General features: G+C 46.6%; 1 protein-coding gene across 2 annotated transcripts in view; it reads left to right on the top strand.

Moving 5' to 3' along the window:
• Positions 1–18,155, top strand: part of SLC25A13 (solute carrier family 25 member 13) — a 138,429-nt gene that overhangs the window by 58,331 nt on the left and 61,943 nt on the right. For both annotated transcript variants that reach the window (XM_004582326.3, XM_058678358.1), the window contains one exon: positions 14,711–14,850. In XM_004582326.3, coding sequence (XP_004582383.2) covers positions 14,711–14,850 — 140 coding nt within the window. The remainder of the gene's footprint in view (positions 1–14,710; positions 14,851–18,155) is intronic.

Here is an 18,155-nt window from a genome sequence, read left to right as displayed (position 1 = left end):
TCCTCCTCACCACCTTGCCTTGTAGCAGGAGAGAAGGCAGACAGATGAAAGCTCATGTCATCTGGGCACACTGGGGGTGGGTGATGTGAGGCAGGTCGCATGGGTGGGGTGTAGAGGGTGTCTGAGCTGCACATCCCAAAGGTCTGGTGCTGTGCAGGGCCCTGGAAGGGGTGGCTAGTCGGGGAGGTGTCTTGACTATCTTGGCAGAAAGTGGTGGAGGCCTGGGTGGCAGTGCCCTCTGGGGGGGTCCACTGGTACTATTCCCAAGAGCACATCCTGTGGCTTGGCCCCTCCCTGGCAGAGTGTGAGAGGTCAGAGGGAAAGAAGTGGACCATGGAGTCACTTCTGCTCCTGCCAGCAGCCCTGGTTTGGGGCTTATTAATCTATACACTTGGTGTATGACTCACAGGTTTACCCCTGGAAACCCAGGGCGGCCATGCTGTTCTGATGGTCATCTCTCATCCCGAGTGGCCTGCGAGGCCGAGGGGGGGGGGCGGGGGTGGTGGTGGTGGTGCCATGGTGGAGACCTGCCAGCGGCCTGCTTCCCCAGACTGCTACTCCTGATTCCTCACTGCGCCCCCTGGTGGTCATCCGGCTTGGGCTCAGTGGGGTGAGCTCTTCCTAAACCAGGCAGGCGTCAGTCACCAGGAGGGTCCCCGTCTGTACCAGGCGCTAGGAGGGTGTGGTGTTTCTCATGAAGAACCACAGAACAGTAAGCAAGTGCACTGGCCTGCTGGACTTTATTGTACCATGGGGGAAAGTAATCACAAGGGCGAGCAGTACCTGGATTAGAGCACTCCGTACCCTGGAAACGTTGTCACGGTTACAGACATCCAAGCCACTTGTGAAAATACAGGTGATGCAAGCAGTATTGTGAGTGAAAGGGAGCCTGCAGGGCAGCAGAGTGGATAGAACAATGGCTCCACTCCAGGAGCAGGTGGGGCATCAAGGGGCTCCATCACAGAGTGTCCACTTAAGAGAGGTGAGGAGATGGGCTGGCATGTGGCATAGCAACTTTAAGCCTCTGTCTGCGGTACAAGCATCCCATAAGGGTGTCAGTTTAAGTCCTGGCTTCTCCATTTACAATGCAAGTCCTTGTTAATGTGCCTGAGAATGTAACGGAGCAGGGCCCAAGCACCTGGGTCCCTGCATCCACGTGGGAGATCCGGAACAAGCTCCTGGGTCCTGTCTTTGAATTGGCTCAGCTCCAGCCATTACAGCCATTTCAGGAGTGAACCAGCCAATGGAGATCTCTCTCTCTATCTCTTCCTTTCAAATAAAAGAATAAAGAAAATGAAACCAAGTTTTCCCCCAGACTGTACTTCTCAAAAAGAAAGCACAGTGACCACTGGGGAAGTGAAGGAAGCGAGTGCCCCTGGGTGGAGCCCCAACCTCAGGGCTGGAACCGGAGGTGCTCACTGGCGGGAGGGGCTGTCGGGAGTCCCCCTGGCTTGTCCCGAGGGACAGGGGTAGGAGCAAGCAATGCCAGGAAGAGTGGCAGTTGAGCCAGTGGGAATGGATCTACGTAAGACGATTCCAGTATTGTGTTCAAAACCATTGATTGTGGAGCAGTTTGTGTGTGCCTTGTGGTGTGAGTGTTTGGATGCATGTTGGTTTGGGGTACGTGAAGGAAACTGTTTGCAACAGGTTATTGTACAGCACCGGAATCGAATTGGAAGACATTCACCCAGAGCCATTATAGAGAGGAACTCATAAATTCCGAAGCGTAGAAGGAGCCATTGGGTTGGCTGGCTGGCAGGGCATGTGGAAGAGAGCTGAAGCTGAGAATGAGGGCAGCGTGTGTGCAGCCTGGCCCCCGGGAGGCCTGCCTGGCTGTCGCTGCAGCTGTGCATGGCCTGGGGTCTAGTCTTGCCCTTTGACTGTGAGCGACAATAGCCCTTGTGCCCTTTGCTCGTCACTGTGCAAAGCTGCTGTGTCGTGACACCTCTTAATGTGAGTAAATATTGTGTGGAGTGGGCATTCGGAGCAGCAGGTGGAACGTACAGCGGGACACACACAACCCTTTCCCAGAGCCGTGGTCTGAGCCGCAGCTCTGGGCTGATTCCAGCTTCCTGCTGAAGTGCTTCCCGTGAGGCAGCAAGTCGTGTCCCAAGTACTTGTGTGTCTTCTGCACACGTGGGGACACACGGATTGAGTTGCTAGCTCCTGACTTCAGCCTGGCCCACTCGTGGCACTTGCCAGCATTTGGGAAGTGATTCAGTGAATGGGAGATATAATTTTCCTCTGCCCCTCTTCTGTCTTCCAAGTAAAATGCATAAATAAATACCATTAAAAATATTATGGGCCAGAGGACTGGCCTGTGAAGGAATCATAATGCCTAGAACACTTAGTTTATTAAAAACTAACATTCAGCAAACCTCTTTGGATGGGATCTTCCTCCTGTGGGGGCCACACCCAACATGGCCCGCAGCCATCTGTGGTAATTTCATCTTTAAAAAAAAGGTTTATTTATTTTTATTGGAAATGCAGGTTTACAGAGGAGAGACAGAAAAAGATCTTCCATCCACTGGCTGCAACAGCTGGAGCTGAGCTGATCCAAAGCCAGGAGCCAGGAGCTTCTTCCAGGTCTCCCACTGGGGTGCAGGGTCCCAAGGCTTTGGCCCATCCTCCACTGCTTTCCCAGGCCACAAGCAGGGAGCTAGAAGGGAAGTGGTGCAGCCAGGATATGAACCAGCACCCATATGGGATTCTGGTGCATGCCAGGCAAGGACTAGAGCCACTAGGCTGTCGTGCTGGGCCCACCGTGGCAATTTCCAAGTAATTCCCAGTTCCAAGAGCTTCCTTCTCAGACAGTCTATCCTCTAACCTAGACGACAGTGCTTGTAGAGAAACTTCCTGGTTCCCTGGTCAGACCATGTCCAGGAATTCGTACTGTGATGGTTGTGGAATGGTGGGTGTGCCCTATGTGGGCTGAATGGCAGGTGGGAATGCGGGGTCACCGCCTAGTCCTGCCCCCAGGTGCAGGGTGGGGATAATGGTGAGTGTTAGAAATGTGGAAGGGAGCGGTTGTGGAGAACTCGGACCAAATGCCAAAGTTGAGCAGTAGGACAATGTCAGCTGTGAGCAGCCCAACCACATGGAGCACTCCCCATCTCTGCAGAGCTGCCGGGAAAGGAAACAACAGAAATGGAGCAGGGGTGCTGTTTGTGCAAAGTTTTTTCTTTGTTAATATTGATTCTGATTAACGTGTTATTTCAATGAGAGAAGCTTTGGCTACAGTAGACTTTATTGGCAGTGGGAAGTGGGGGAGGCCCACGTCCACGCGCACTATGCACACTCTCTTGCTCCCTGGTCACTTCCAAGAATTCCGAATAAAAGCAGCGTGAGTTTTGCAAGCAGATGACGTTGGTAGGAGCTGTGGCGAGTGCTGGTCCTGAGTATCTTGTCAGAGATCCCAGAGACCGTTCAAAAGCTGTTCCAGTTCATTGGGTCAAAAATCCCCTATTTACGAAAAGCTAAATACGGATTTGCACGATTGACCATAATGGCTTCAATTTTGAAAGATAGTGGTATCAGGGAGCACTTCCAGTTGGTGAGATAATTTCAGAATTGTCCATGCTCAAATGGCTAAAACATTGTACTTTTTGCTACTTCATCACTCCACTTTAAAAATCGAGAGCGGGGAAGGAAGGAGGCAGGCCTGTGGAGAAGGTGGGAGAATGTCAATTGGAGAGTAAGTCGCAATGTGGCACTCCTTAGTTAACCACTGCCCGGAGGTTAACTGCTCCGTGGAAAACTGCTGTGGCGGGAGACGCTGGCCGGGGAGCCGGGTCGGAGCAGGGGGCTCTTGCTTCCCTGTGCACCTGAGTGCCTGCATGCTCTGTGTTGTATGTTGTGTGTTGTGTGTGTGTGTGTTAGGGGTCAAGAGAACTTGTCAAGAGAGAAGACACAGAGAGCAGTGCTTCCAGTCCAGAGCCTTGCCTGGAAAGATTTGACTATTTTAAACTGCACTGCTCATTTAAAAATGGTAAAATTGCACCATTATTCTTTCAGTGTAAGATAGAGATAAAAATACAGTTTTTCTAAATTGGAAAATTTGCTGTAATCTTGCTGCTAATGACTGATTTCTTCCAACAGTTTCAAGGCAGTTTTCGCTCTGATAGGTTGATAAAGGAAACAAAATCAAGAGCGCATTGGAAGTTCTCCGAGAAAATTACAGTTTAGGTATATGTTGGGGGTGGATAGTTAGACATTTTAATTGAAATAAAACAGTTCTATACTAATATGGGATCACTGTGGGTGTACATTTGTACTACATCTGCTCTTACTGCCTTTAAGGAGGGTTAAATGTATGTTAATGCTTTTGCAAGAAAATTATTTTTGATAACATCCGTCTAAGGAAACTGGCTTAGGAAATTAGTTTTTAAAACAAGCTAGATCTTACACTTGCACTTGGAGAATGAATTGGGTCTCTGTGTACTGTTTGACAGATTTGAAAGCTTTGGACTTCGGGTTGTGTTCTGCCGCAGTGATGCAGGTTAACACAGCAGATGCTGAACGCAAGCTCAGGTGTCTGGAGAACGGCCAGTCGGCTGTGTGCCTCCACTACGCCCAATACCCCTCCAGCCGAGCTGCTTTCGAAGTTAGGAAAGACTGCTAAGGATTTATTCTCCCTGGTTGAGAATACGTTCTCCAGGGGCCGGACGGAAAGCTTCTCTGTTGTCCTCTCCACTGTCTACGCATTAATGCACGTGATGGGTGATTAACAGGGCAAGTGTCTGCCCTGCTGTGGCTTCGGTCGTTGATGTGAGTGAGCAGGCGTGATGGTAACTTGAATTTCATGTTAACCTTGAGGATTCTTCTATAAGCTTTTAGAAGGGGGGGATTCTTATCAACAAAGCACAGAACAGATTCTCATTTGAAAATGTATTACCATAAAGACTGCATGGATTTCAAAACTTTTTTGCACTAAAATAAAGCATCTTATTGCATTGTCCAACAAACTTCTTTGACGCGCTCTGGTAGTTTTGGTGTATTTGTTACAACAGTCAGCTGCCTGGCTGCATCTCAGATCTCCTGCTTAGAAATCTTTGAGCCTGGGGTTTGGGCCTGTTTTGAACATACTCTCCCAGAAAACTCAGTGGCTCCTTCAGTTGAGCATGGCTGGCATAGTTCATGGCTCCCTTGCGTGGATGTGGAAGCTGGCTGGAAGGACAGAGCAGCCCGGTGTGATAGGAAGCGTTGCTCTGTGTTCTGGCCTCAGGACACTCTGCCTCCCCAGGATGCCGCTGTGACCTGCAGCCATGACTACCCCTGTGCCCTAAGAGTTTTACATTTTGCTACCTTTTAATAGACAGCAACATACGTGAATCGAGAGTTAGATTTGGCTCAGGTTGACCACTTGTGTATGCTTGTTTCTTTGAAAGAATTTTTACAGCCATTTCGTGACACGTACAGAATAGTAATCAGAGAAGTTTCCAGGGAGTGACAGAGAACTCAATTTTAATGTGAAGCACTTGGTGGTACTTATTGTATTTCAATGGCACCATTTCTCCCCAGAACTTCCCCGAGCAAGTCTGAATTGTAGCCAGAATACTTCTTTCCTCTTCAGACCCTTCACTGTGATTAATATAAAAAGGTACTTGTCTAAAGGGTTTGCAACGCCAGCCTTGATATCGGGGCACATGGCAGTGGAGACGGGGCTGCCTCCACTTACTCCATTATGTTATTTAACTGGCGAATTCAACCATTTGTCTCTTGCTCCCTGCTTAAAAGACGATGGCCAGATAAGCTGCTGTTAACCGTATCAGCAGGGTGGAGTGCTGTTTCCCTCAGAGCAGAAACCACTCGGCGCCCACCGGACAGAGCGTGGTACCTGCAGCTCTCGGGTCACCTCCACGAGGACTCGTCTTTCAGGCCAAAGTGGCCTTTTCATGTTTATTGTACTAGTGGAATTTGTAGGATCCGTGAGTGAGACTTAGGGCTTAGCATTTGAAATAATACAGCCTGATGAATCTTTTTCTATTTTAATGGGAAACTCATTTTCATTGATTTACAGCTTCAAAAAGTGAATCTTTCAGAAATTAAAGTACATTAATTCAGTTATTCTGTATGGCAACAAAAATGTAGAAAAGTTAACATTTGCATAAGTGAAGACCTTGATGATTTCAGATTATAGTGTGCTGGAGGTTAAGGGATAAGAGCCCATAGAATGTACAAAAACAAATCCCGTCTAACCACTTAATGGCATGTGCGAGTAATTTGCCAATTAAATAGTTCTAGTGTCTAAAAGATCTTCAAAGTAAAGAGAGGAGGTTCTTAATCTTTCTTAATTTCATACTTTAAGAAACATAATAGAAAATTGCTTACTTTTTGATCATTTTTCATTCAAGAGTCTAGTACATGTGCTCAGGGAAGGATGGGTTTCAAATCTTGGAGGAAAATTACTGCATTTGGGGAAATGTATCAGCCGTGATCGTTCCAAAGCACACCGGGCCTGCTCTTCTTCCTAGCATTAGGAAATACTGGGTGCACTGATAATCATTCTCATCTACAAGTTGAGGTTTGGAAGTGTCACCATTTCTGTGAGTACCTAGTGGCGTATCACATTGTAGCAGGTGCTCTTAGTGCCTTATTCCCATTGTAAAGATTTGGAGAATCGAGCAAGGGTTTTACCCAGAGGTATGCTGAAGTGAGGGGCTAAGCTCTGACAATGCCAGGGGTTTTTTTCTAAATAACAAGCGTGTTGGAAGGTGGGTTATCCATTGGCTCATCTTAGAAAAGTCACAGATTTGTGCAAGCATTGCTGGTTGAGAACAGTCCATCACATACACTGTATGCCTTAGCAGTTGCACCCTGCCCGGTTCCCCGTTTGCTTTAGTCCCTCCAGCCCAAGGAACACATTGATCTGTATGGATTGATGTGTTCTGGACCTCTCATATGAATCCCTTCATGCAGTGTAAGACTTCTTTCTTTTAGCATAATATCCTCAAGGTGCATGGAGACTGTAAGGACCATGTATTTTTTGTTGTTATATTTTTATTTTGAGTTTTTGAATTTTGTAATACAACTTTATATACACTGGGATTCCCCCCAAAACACTCCCCCCCCCACAGATTTTCCTCATGTTGCTACAATAGTATAGTCCTTCATGAGAAGTCATAATCCCATCAGTCTCCCATCTAACTATGCCCCAACACTGCTGGCACAGACAATATCAGACAGTCCAGCATCCGATTAGGACCATATATTTTGATTTCTTTCCTTATTATAAGTACTACTGCAGTTGTAGGGATTTGTTAACCTTTTATTTATCTGTCGTCTAATGATTATTTACTACAGGTTATTTCCACTTTTTGGTTATTGCTAATGTTACTTCAGATGGTGATGTCCCTGTTTGGGAGCACTGTGTTTTTTTTCCTCATAATTGTGTGGGCTTGAGAGTAGTACTGCAAGGTCACATGTTAACTGGCGAACTTTTTGACAATCTGCTGGACTTTTTTTTTTAAGATTTATTTATTTTTATTGGACAGTCAGATACACAAAGAGGAAGGGGACAGAGAAAAAGATCTTTCTTCCACTGACTCACTCCGCCAAGTGGCCGCACTGGCTGGAGCTGAGCCAATCTGAAGCCAGGAGCCAGGAGCCTCTTCTGGGTATCCCACATGGGTGCAGGGTCCCAAGGTTTTGGGCTGTCCCTTGCTGTTTTCCCAGGCCACAAGCAGGGAGCTGGATAGGAATTGGAGCAACCGGGACACGAATCGGTGCCCATATGGGATGCTGGCGCATGCAAGGCAAGGACTTCAGCAACTAGGCTACCGTGCTGGATCCATGCTAGGATGACTTCCAGAGAGTCTCTAGCATTTCAGACTCCTACCAGCAGTGCATTAGAATTCCACTGTCCTCACCTCTCACCAACACTTATTATAACCTCATGCTGCTATAGGTGTCCCACGGAGACACCTGTTAGCGCCTGGTGGCTGGGATTTTCTGCTTCCTGATGGCTAATGAGGTTGGACATGAATCTAACCCTTGTTTGTATCATTTTGAAACAGTGTTCGCTCGGGGTGTTTACTGTGTAACAACTGCATTCATTGTCTTTTCTTTTTAATTGAGTTGTGAGGATTGCTTGTATATTTTGGAGTTTTTGATGTGATTTCAAAAGATTTACCTTCAGTCCTTGGGCTGTCACTTTCACTTCCAATAAATATGAAAGTTTTTAATTTCAATAAAATGAAATTTACCTATTTTTCTCCTTTGTTACATTTGTGTTTGGTGTCATATCTAGAAAAGCACGTCTTAATCTAAGATTGCAAAGATTATGACCATATTGTTGTCTTTATTTCCTGAAAATTATGCCTGTATTTTCTTCTAAAACTATTCACATTTCTTACAGTTAGTTGTTAATTTGCTATTATTAGCTGGTTTTTACATATGATGTGAAGTAAGGGAGCTGCATTTACTTACATGCAGATATCCAGGTGTCCTAGGCACCATTTGTTGAAAACAACAAGTTGTTTCCTGTTATCTTTTCATCTTTGTTAAAAATTAACCCTAAATGTTTGAGTTTATTTTGGGGGCCTCAGTTCCAACTTTCACTGATACTCATTCTAACTTTATTGGTAATTTGTATGTCAGCTCCCTGCCATACCACACTTGATGTCTTGCTAACTGTAATTGTGGAAAGTTAGAAATCCAAGCTTTTTGTTCTTGAACATTGTTTTGGCTTTTTTAGGTCCCTGGGTTTTCATGTGAACGTTAGGATCAGCGTATTAATTCCTGCAGAGTCCCGCCCGGAGTTGCATCGTGATTGACAGGGACCAGTGGATCACTTTGGAAAAGTTGTCATTTTAAAGTGAATTTTGACAAGTTGTTGCCAGTCTTAATAATATTAAACTTTCTAACATAGAAAGCTGGTCTGTTTACTTGGGTCTTAATAATTTCCTTTAAAGAATAACTAACTTATCTTCAAGGCAGAGTCACAGAGAAGGGAAGAGCCAAAGAGTGTTCTTCCTTCAGCTGCTTTACTACCCACATGGCCTCATTTTCCAGGGTTGATCCTGGAACTCCAGCCGGGTCTTCCCTGTGGAGGACAAGGACCCAGGCCCTTGGGCTATGCTTTGCTGCTTTCTCAGGCACACAAGAAACTAGATAGGAAGCGGAGTATCTGGTTCTCAAACCCACACTCATGTGGGATGCTGATATCACAGATGGCAGCTTAACCTGCTTGGCCACCCTTTGGCATTGGTTTATATTTTTAGCATATTGATTTTGCACATTTTTTTTGTTGAATTTCCTCCTAAGCATTTTAATCTTTTTGAGGCTATCATAAATAAAATTGTTTTCTTTATCTTGTTTTAGGGTAGTTTATTTCAAATGTGTAGAAATAAACTTGATTTTCATGTACTGATCTCATGTCTTTCAGCCTTGCTAGACTTACTCAGCAGCTGTGACGGTTGGTCGGTGGATGCTTTAGGACAGTCCATCACCCGGGACACAACACCTCCTGATACACACACTGTAGCTTGGGAAATTTGTTAAATTGGGGACAAATTATTTGACTTTTGGAGGTTGTCTTGACAAAAAATTCCCACTTTGTAATTGTCCTGCGCTAAATTTTTTGTTTGTTTGATTGATTGATTGATTTTTAAAGATTTATTTATTTTAATTACAAAGTCAGATATATAGAGAGGAGGAGAGACAGAGGAAGATCTTCCGTCCGTTGATTCATTCCCAGAGTGAGCTCAATGGCCGGTGCTTTTGCCGATCTGAAGCTGGGAACCAGGAACTTCTTCCAGGTCTCCCACGCAGGTGCAGGGTCCCATATGGGCGCCGGTTCTAATCTCGGCAGCTCCTCTTCCCATCCAGCTCCCTGCTTGTGGCCTGGAAAAGCAGCAAAAGATGGTTCAGGGCCTTGGATTGTTGTGGCCATTTAAGGAGTCAACCAGAATATGCAAGACTCCGTCTGTCTCTCCTCTTATCTTTATAGTTCTGCCTTTAAAATAAAAATAAATAAATGTTTAAAAAATATATATATGTGTGTGTGTGTAAATAAATACTTAGGATGAGTAAAAAAGAGGGCCCAATGTGGTAGCCTAGCAGCTAAAGTCCTCACTTGCTTGTGCTGGATCCCATATGGGCGCTGTGTTGTATCCGGGCTGCTCCATTGCCTATCCAGCTCCCTGCCTGTGTCGGAGGAAAGCAGTTGAGGACGGCCCGAAGCCGGAAGAAACTTCTGGTCCCTGGCTTCAGATCAGCTCAGCTCCAGCCACTGTGGCCACTTGGGGAGTGAATCATCGGATGGAATATCTTTCTGAATCTCCTTTTCTCTGTATATCTGGCTTTCCAACAAATCTTCAAAAATTATTCTTAAAGAGATGTATTTTATTTGAAGGTCAGAGCTACAGAGAAAAAGAGAGTGCAAGTGAGCGATTGAGACCAAGAGATCTTACATCTGCTGATTCACTCTGAGTGGCCACCGTGGCCAGCTCTGGGCCAGGCTGAAGAAGTCCCACATGGGCAGCAGGAGCCCAAGCAGCTGAGCCACCTCCCACTGCTTTTCCACCACTATGCTACAGCGTTGGGTTCTGTTTCTGTTTTCTGAATTGTGCCCGGTGCAACACTTTTCATGGCCTTGTATGAATCCTTTTTTGCTTCTTTCTCTCCATGCCCGTTATCTGTGGGGTGGGAGGAGGAGAGAAATGTGAAGGTCTTAGGTTTTACACCAGGAGAGACCTGATCCTTGTAGCTCTTGGTAAATTAGTCATAGGCCTGTCAAGTGGTGCTTGTTTGAAAGCCATTGGCTTTGAGTTAGTGTGAGTTAGCTCTGGACCAAGTAAGCAACCAACATGGCTAAAAACATTTTGGGCTTCCTCATTCCTCTTAAGTCCTGCAGGTAGGTTTGGAAAGGTCAGGCTGTGGAGAGGGCTTAGTGATAGAAGAATAACACTAAGTGTGACTTCAGGAGTTGTTCCTAGAAAAACGTTGGAAATTGTCTGTGGGAACCGGGACCTAGAGCAGAGTTAGGCTGGAGCGTCACTTTGGTTTGAGGTCTCTGATTTTCCAGCTGTAGGAGGAGAGTACTTTTCATTGCCTTTTATTGCCTCCTAAGCCATGGCGAAATCTTAATCACATGTTAAATGGAAAAGCTGTTTGTTGGGCCAGTGCTATGGCACCGTGGGGTAAGCTACTACTGCCTGTGATGCCAGCATCCCATATTGGAGTCCTGGTTGAAATTCTGGCTGTCCCACTTCTGATTCAACATCCTGCTGATACTCCTGGAAGTGCAGTGGAAAATATTCCACTTACTTGGGCGCCTGCTGCCCAGGTGGGAGACCTGGGTAGAGTGCTGGTCTCCTGGCTTCAGCCTGGCCCAGACCTGGCTGTTAGGGCCATTTCAGAAGTAAGCCAGTGGATGGAAGGTCCACAGACCCCTCTCGATCTAGCTGTCTCATCCTGTCTATACTTTTCAACAAGTGGGCAAGAGGACGCTATTTGTACCTTATGGAAGGAGAAGAGCACTAACCTGAGTTGACATTTTAATTAAGGCCTCCCAAGGCGAGAAACGCCGGGAAGCCACAACGATGACTGGGTTTATGGGTGTTTCTGTGAGTGAATCTGCAGGAAGATAAAGAGCCCAAACATCTCAGAAACTCAGATGCCCTAGAATGACTTTTTAGAGCAGAGCGAAATATTCAGACTTGAGAGCCTTTAAAATATTTTTGGAGAAAATGTGTTAGTTTTCCAGAGTATGGAGGCTTAATATTTTAGTTTCTGTTAAAGAATTTATTAGGTGTGAAAACGAATAGAAATACTGGTGGATATCCTCTACCAACAGCCTTCTTTCCATCTCTAACGTATCTTTGGTTTGTCCAGTGCAGTTGGCTTGGCAGGCTGAGCAGATGTGAGCACATGGTCCTTCTGCTAGCTGAAGTTGTGGCACCTGCCTCGCAGCTCTGGCCCTTTGCTTTCTTGTCCTTCTCTTTGCAAAATCTCACGGAAGCTCTTCTTCTCACCGCAAACTTTTCCTCACATCCGCAAGCCCCAGAGGTTTACAAGTAATGATCTTTGCTGCCGACAGGTGCTGTTAGTGTGTGCAGTTGCCTGGTGCAGGACCTGCCATGTACTATAGGGGCACATGTGGCTTTGTCCAGAGGCCGGGGACCAAACTCCAGATTTTCTTTCTTCATGCTGTAGCTGTTCACGGAGAAGCTCCTTCCCAGGCCCAACTTGCTACCTCTTCAACAACTTTCAAGGCCACTGCCTTGAACAGGAATTGCCTCTCCCCATGAGCTCCTGTCTCCTGGCCGGGAGTCCATCCTTCATCGCCATGCTAATACAGGGATTCTGCGCTCGAAGTATGGCTCCCAAAACTCAGAGGAGAGCAAATCTCCCACTGTCCTTCTTTTTCCCAAAGGCTCTGGTGCAGGGCTCTTCAGTCCTGCTCTTTAGGAATAGCTAGCTGCCTAGCCAAGGAATGGCACTCTCAGAACAGCCGAGAAGCCCATAGCGAGAGCCACATTCTAAGGGTTGCACTGCCTAACGCCAGAACCACTGTCTCATGAACCTTGATGTGTCATCCCCTGGACCGTGCATTCCAGTGGCCACTGTGACCTTGTGGGTCTGCACGTGACCTCTCCCATGACTTCTGTAGACCCATTCCTGCTGTACTCCTCTGTTCTTCTCGTATTTTTTTGCTTGTTTAAAAACAGAATTGAGTATCAATGAATGAGTGATTGTAACCTTTCTGTGATTTCTTACCATGGGTTGTTTTTCATTGTTGGCCCTGACTCCATGCAATAATAAGTGTTCAGGATTCAGCAACCCTCATTTTTGTGTTTGCCATTGAAGAAAGCCCCACTTGACCGTGACTTTCAGGTGTCTGACGCTGGAGTCATTATATCACCCCCTGACTGCTGGTGAGTTCCCAAGCTTTTCTAGCTGGGATTCTCAGTAGCATTCTAACTCAAGTCACAGGAGCCGCATGTGTCAAGCAGAATCTCCATGCTTCTTGCCTTCTGTTGACCTGCTGGCAGACCCTCTGTTCTCCTACCGACCCCCTCTTAAGTCCCGATTCCCATTTGACTTCATTCCCCCCAGGTCTTGCTTTTTCCCCTGGAAGCAGAGAAGACAAAATAGACTCAGAGAAATTGAGGGTTGCACTTTAAAACTTCCATTTTATTGTCCTTCTCAGGGCCAGCCTGAGGTGTTCTGCCACCTGTCATAAAATTTATGCCCAGCGTAATTCTGGTTTTTATTGCCTTCTCTGGGTAAACACACACCCAGCCTTGAGCTGCTGCTGATGGTGGCACTCAGCTTCTTCATGGCAAGACATAAAGGTCTCTGGAAACTTTAAAAGCATGGAATAAAAACCTTGTGGGTTTAATGGCGGTGGGAGCAGGGAATTTTGGGGGAAGTAGCAGAAACAAGTGCCAGAAGCTTTGGCACCCTTTCCTGGGCTAAAGAACTTTCTCCTTTTTTCTTTATTTTCAAGTGCTGATAGAAGCAAAAGAAAAGATATACGAGGCTTATGTTGTGTCATAGCCCGTTAAGCCATCATGTGTGAGCATGACATCCCACGTGGGTGCCCTTTTGAGTCTCCTCTGCTCCACTTCCCGTCCAGCTCCCTGCTAACGCGCCTGGGAAAGCAGCAGAGGCTGGCACGGCTGCTTGGAGCCCTGCACCCCTATGGGACACCTGGCTGGCGTTCCCGAGTCCTGGGTTTGCTCTGGGCCAGGCCCAGCTGTTAATTGCCATTTGGGGAGTGAAGCAGGAAATGGAAGAACACTCTCCCTTTCTCTACTTTCTGAAAAAATGAATCTTTACAAAGAATGTCAAAAATAGAAAAACTATCAAGATAGCACAGTTTGCTCAGAGAAAATGCTGGATATGTGCAGTGGTGTGAAAGCCAGGATAAAATTGATTCGTAGCAATTTGTGTTTCGCCACCCTCTAAATACACGCCGTTAAGGGGAGGACGGAGATCAGATCAGAACGCAGAACTCTAGGAAAGTGCATATCCATCCTATTTTTCCCTCATCAGCCTTCCTGTTGTCTCGTAGTGGAGGATGAGAGGGAGTGATGCGCACGTCCCAGTACTTTGGCAGTTGTGTCTTGAGATGGGATGTCTGCACGTTCAAAACCTGTGCAGCCGGGACAAGCAGGAACCGGACTGCAGGCTCTCCTTCTAGGTGCCCTTGGCCCTGGGTGCAGGTGGTAAACTGCTGGGCTTCACAGAGCTTAATTAGAGCCTGGGGATGTTCAAAATGTGCCTCGGGTCTTTTATCTAATTTCTAAGGCTTCCCAAAGCTTCTTTTAATAAAATAGTAAAAGCCACATGGAAGAATGTCGTGTGACATGTGTCTGGATGAGTGTCCTGCTGTTAAAGAGCGAATGTAGCTGCCTGTTCCTGGAAAACAAAGCAAGTGAGATGGTAAGAAGAGCTGTAGCTCATCACGTTGATTCCCAGCTGCTGAGAGAGAGAGAGAGAGAAAGAGAGAGAGAGAGAGAAGCAGGGGGTGGGGGCACATTTATGCAAGTTCTTGATGCTTTCTTCCTCTTACTTTGTTTATTTGGTGGGATGCTTTTGGTCTTGACAGATGTCCTGAGAATTCTTTTATTCTGCCATGATTTTATAATCTGAATGTGTTTAAAATTGAGTTACTGTCTTGGAAGAAACAGCGATATGCATTTGATAGATTTTAGAGAAATGACTGGCTATGTTTTAACCAACCTTTCTTTTCTCTCTTTAGAGGACATAAAGCAAGTTTTTGGACAGACCACAATTCATCAACGTATTCCGTTTAACTGGGATTCAGAATTTGTACAGCTGCATTTTGGAAAAGAAAGGAAAAGACACCTGAATTATGCGGAATTCACTCAGTTTTTACTGGTGGGTCTACCTCTTAACAAGCCACAAAGATTCATTAGGTAAAGCCTGGGGTCAGTTGTGTTTGCAAAGACGGTATCACCGAGTTGAACTTGGAGGTACCTCAGGTGCTCTAATCCGGGGAAAGCTGTTGCATTTCGAATATTGATTATGTTGAAACCATGGAATTAACGGGTTCATCACAGATCATGTAGAGCCCCTTCATGTTCAAAAGGAGACCACTTTGAAGCCTCAAGGTCATTTAGATCAGGGTAGTGGTGGGCAGAGGATTTGACCTTGAACTTGATGACTATTGACCTGGCTTCTTGGCTGTCTATGGATATTTCGTTCCTGCCAGGAACAGGCACTCGTCATCCCATCTGGTAGCAGTAGACTGTTGTCATCTGAGGCCTTTTGTAGACAGGCCGGGGTTCTCAGACATGGGTACAGCTGCAGACAGGGGCAAGCTGGCAGAACTTGTCGCCTCGGCCCGTGTTTAGAGATTGGAAGTGGTAAGGAGTGGGGGACACAGCCAGGGCTGGTGGGTGAAGCTTCTGAGGCTTCTGCCTGGTCCCTGAGGTGGAGTGGCAACTCCCAGGGTTCCCTGCTCTGTCTCATTGTCTATTCGCCACCCACTGCCTCCATCAGAGTGATCTTATGCGTTGAGGACACCCGCAGGGGAATATTTTAAAGAAAGTGCCTGCAGTTTAGCTTTCCTCCTGGAGAATGTTCTAAATCTGATTTTGACATGTCATGGGCGTGTCAACATCATGATCATTTGGTCTCTGTGATAAGCCACTTGCTTTGGAGTTTTGTGAGTTTGTTTTGTTTCTCTAAAGGTTACAGTTTCTTAATTTTGTTTTGTTCAATCTGATAATTTAAAAGTCTTATTTAAAGAGGAAGGGGTTTGTTTAACTGATTTAAATTGTGGATCTGGAGGAGGAAATTGGAATTCACCTTCAGGTCTTTGGTCCTCGAAATGCCCTGAGTGGGTCCATGGGTGTCCTGAGGTCTTCTGTGTGCCCAGATCATGCCAGCGCCTCCTGAGGAGGGCTTCAGGCTTAGTCCTACTAGGGTGGAGGTGGAGGATAGCTAGGCACATCTGGATGCCCTGCACCATGGGCTCACTCAGGAAGCGCTTGATGGCGTTTTTCCATTGGCACCCTTCACTTCAACAGGTGCTTGTTTTGACTTTAGTGGTGTTGTGATATATACAATTTGTCATGCATTTTTAGTTTGCTTTTATTTTCTTGACCTTTGGGAAAAGCAGAGCGAGATTGCTTTAACCTGCCTTTGTATTTAAAAAAAAAAAATGATCCTGAGAATCCTTGATTTTACTTGTGTATAAACATAAGGCTGCTCAGGTGGCTCCGGTGGAGAGCCGAATGCACGCCTGGGTTTGTGCTGCTGTTTACACAGGACATGGGCACGCTGTAGGAGGCAGGATTCATTTTGATGAGGAATAATTACAATAATGCTATTGAGACAAATACCTCAAATTGACTTCATGGAACACAGCCTAATTAACTTTTCGTCTTAATGGGATGTTAGCAGTAGTACGGCTGATCACATTTTCCTCTTGGAGCAACTATCCATTATGCTGAATGTAGTTGGTCGTGAGCCACTCGCGGCAGCTTCGCCTGGCCTTCCTGGAGACACCAGGAAAGCAGATCCAAGAAGGAGGTGACTCGGGGGGCGACTGATGGGCTTCCAGCTGGGACGTATTGGGCTCTCACGTCAATCTGACGCGGTTCTACCACGGAGAATGGGAATATCCTTAGGTGGCCTGCAGCAGAGGATCTCAAGGTCGTGGCCAGAATGGAAGCATTCAGTGTTGCCCACAGTCCTGGCAGCTGGAGATCTTGGTGGGAGCCTGTGGCAGAGTAAATGTGAAGGAATCCGTGGTGTGTATGTGTGTGTGTGTGTGTGTGTGTGTGTGTGTGTGTGTTGGGAGTGCCAGACTTCCCATTCAGACTGATATGTGCAGGTGCTGGACCGTTGGGTCATCTCCTGTCACTTCCAGTGTCTTAGTTCCTTCTGTTGGTCCTCTTCTGAATGCCAGTAGAGCGTGAAATCTCATCTTCAGATCCTGTTTTCTGGGCCTCTCTTCTGGATGCAGGAGGTAGTTTCTTAGACGTAGGAGTGGCTTCAGCCTGCTGTGTGAGTGGCTCTTGACTTTTCTCAGGTGCGCACCTGCCTCTGGGTTCTGAACACAGGTGCTTGGCAGCTTGAGACATGGAGGCTCTGCCATGTGCATGTGTGTGTGGCCACCTACTGCCTGTTGAGACAGCAGGACAACCATTGCGTCAGCTGAGCTTGACCACAAGGTAGAAACCACACTGCCTGCACCTCTGAAGGTGCCTGCAGAGGAGCTCAAGTTGGTGCCAGTCAGTTGGGCGTTACCCAGGGTACCTGTGTTCCTGTGTGTGCTTGCCTGCCATTCTTCACAAGTCACGGTTTCTTTTCCCCCTTCATGTGTGAGCTGTTGTGGGGCGCCATCTGGCTCCGAGGCTCTTGCTTGGCTCACGTGCTCATCTGCTGGGTCCGTCCTAGATCCCCGCCTACTGAGGTGCAGCAGTTGTGGCCATGCGTAGGTGGGTTATAAAATTTCATAGAGTGGTAAGACAGTTGATCGAAATGGGCTTGCCTTATTTGTGCTTTGCATCGAGGTAATTAATAGTGAGGATGAGATTAAGGTGGATTTTGCTATACTGAAGAGTTTCTGAACTTGAATCGGGGCTCCAAGCGTGGAGATGATCCTGGCCTGGCACCCACTAGTAACCAACAGGCTGCTGGAAGTTTTAATCCCCAGACCCCAAGTTCACCCCCCTCTCTCCATGGGATTTTAACATTCCTGATCCTTATGAGCTATGAGAGCCATATTCTCAAGTTGTTAGTCAAGGTTAAAAGAACCTCCTGCATGATTGAGGGGTCCCTACTAGTGTGTGTTGACTGGTGAAAGTGTAGACCCAGGAATTAGAGTGACGCTGTTACCGCAGCTGCGACCTCTGTCGCACATCTCCAATCCCAGTAGGGCCCCTGGCTTGCAGGACACCCCCATCACCCTACAGGCTGATTTTACCTTTCTGGCTTTCTGCTCTCTGAGAAGGTGGATGGCTCAGGGAACACAATGCTGCTTTTAGTTGAGTGGTTTAAAGGTTGTTAAAACTCAAAGTTATAAACTAGGGAAAACAGTAAATAACTGAAGACACCTTCCACTATTGTTGAGAGTAATCTTAGCTTCCGATAGCTTTAGCAGTGGGTCTGGCAATTCCAAGGCAACTGTGTTCATTCACTTTCAATTGAATACACAGTGTGGTCATTTTTCA

The sequence above is a fragment of the Ochotona princeps genome, chromosome 20 (assembly GCF_030435755.1).
Source record: "Ochotona princeps isolate mOchPri1 chromosome 20, mOchPri1.hap1, whole genome shotgun sequence".
Classification (NCBI taxonomy): Eukaryota; Metazoa; Chordata; class Mammalia; order Lagomorpha; family Ochotonidae; genus Ochotona; species Ochotona princeps.
The sequence above is the reverse complement of the archived record's forward strand: the minus strand, read 5'-3'. Positions and strand labels throughout refer to the sequence as shown.